The sequence below is a fragment of the Penaeus chinensis genome, chromosome 13, assembly GCF_019202785.1.
Source record: "Penaeus chinensis breed Huanghai No. 1 chromosome 13, ASM1920278v2, whole genome shotgun sequence".
NCBI classification, from domain to species: domain Eukaryota; kingdom Metazoa; phylum Arthropoda; class Malacostraca; order Decapoda; family Penaeidae; genus Penaeus; species Penaeus chinensis.
The window spans coordinates 2038437-2039901 of NC_061831.1; the positions used below are offsets into that span (position 1 = coordinate 2038437).

The window sequence follows — 1465 nt, forward strand, 5'->3', positions numbered from 1 at the left end:
TTTGTTTGTCTGTCTGTCTGTCATGTCTATTAACCTATTTTGTCTGTCTGTCTTTCTATATATCTATCTATCTATCTATCTATCTATCTATCTATCTATCTATCGATCGATCGATCTATCTATCTATCTATTTATCTATCTATCTATCTATCTGTCTATCTATCTCTCCATCTATCCATCTATCTATCTATCTATCCATCTATCCCTCTATCTATCTATCTACACACGAAACCCTAACACAGATTAGCCGATGAATCTGTTGGCCCGTGTTTTTGACGAGGCGAAAGCGCTCTCTCATCCAACCCGCCGACTCACGCCATGTTGAAACCCTTTTTTAAATTATGCACCGTTTCCCTTCTCGTCGAGGCTTCCTGTCCTCCTCGGTCGTGTTCGGGAGTGAATTATTGGCCGAGAAAACCGAGGAAAAAATCTTATAAATGTTGCTTTCACAGACCGGTTGCAACAGAGTCACTCCGTCTGTCTCCTCGGTTTCTTTGAGAAGGCTGCTGTTGACATTCTTAACAGGAATATTTTTATTTTCCTTTTCCTTTTTATTGTTTTGTGTTATTTTTCGTTTGTGTCATTATCAATATCATTATATTTTCTATCATTATCAATATTATCATATTTTCTATCATTATCAATATCATTATATTTTATATCATTATCAATATCATTATATTTTATATCATTATCAATATTATATTTTCTATAATTATCAATATCATTATATTTCTATCATTATCCATATCATTATCATTATCTTAATGATAATTACATTTTTATTATCATAATCCTCATTGTCAATAGTAATGGTATCGTTATTATTATTACCATTACTATTAGTTTTTACTGTTTTTATCGTTGATGTTATTGATATTATGATTACAATTGTCATTGTTGTTGTTTTATTATTGTTATTATTGTCGTTGTTGTTATTATTATAATTATTATCATTGTTATTATTATTATTATTATTATTTTTATTACTATTATTATTATTATCATTATTACTATTATTATTATTACTATTATTAGTATTACTATTATTATTATTATTATTATTATTACTATTATTATTATTGTCACAGGATAACGCGCATTGTTCTAGTCAATGGAGGATTTTTTTTCTTTGGGTTTGATATCAACCTTTCTAAGGATCCTTGCTGTAAGCAGGAAGACAGTTTGCTGCAGGTCACCAATTCTGGTCTCAGTGCCAATGTCCTGCATTCCCTTCTGTAGCGTCTTTGGGGTTATTTCCAAGTGCCCCCAATAAGTGCCACTATCTTCATGTCCCACAGCTTCTTCAATTCACGTACGAGATCTTGGTACTTCTCAATCTTCATCTCTTTACTGTCCTCCCTGCTGTCATATGGGAGAGCAAAGTCTATAACTTGAGTCTTGTTTGTCTTCTTATCTATGACTATCATACCTGGACGGCTTGCTTGGATGACATGGTCTGTCT

The 1465-nt window shown here is 31.9% G+C and overlaps 1 protein-coding gene across 1 annotated transcript in view; it reads left to right on the plus strand.

The window, feature by feature from the left end:
* LOC125031412 (circumsporozoite protein-like) overlaps positions 1 to 1242 on the plus strand; it is a 5701-nt gene extending 4459 nt beyond the window's left edge. Inside the window, exon 3 of the mRNA XM_047622129.1 lies at positions 1177 to 1242. Within this exon, the coding sequence (XP_047478085.1) occupies positions 1177 to 1242 (66 nt within the window). The remainder of the gene's footprint in view (positions 1 to 1176) is intronic.
* Positions 1243 to 1465: the final 223 nt, after the last annotated feature.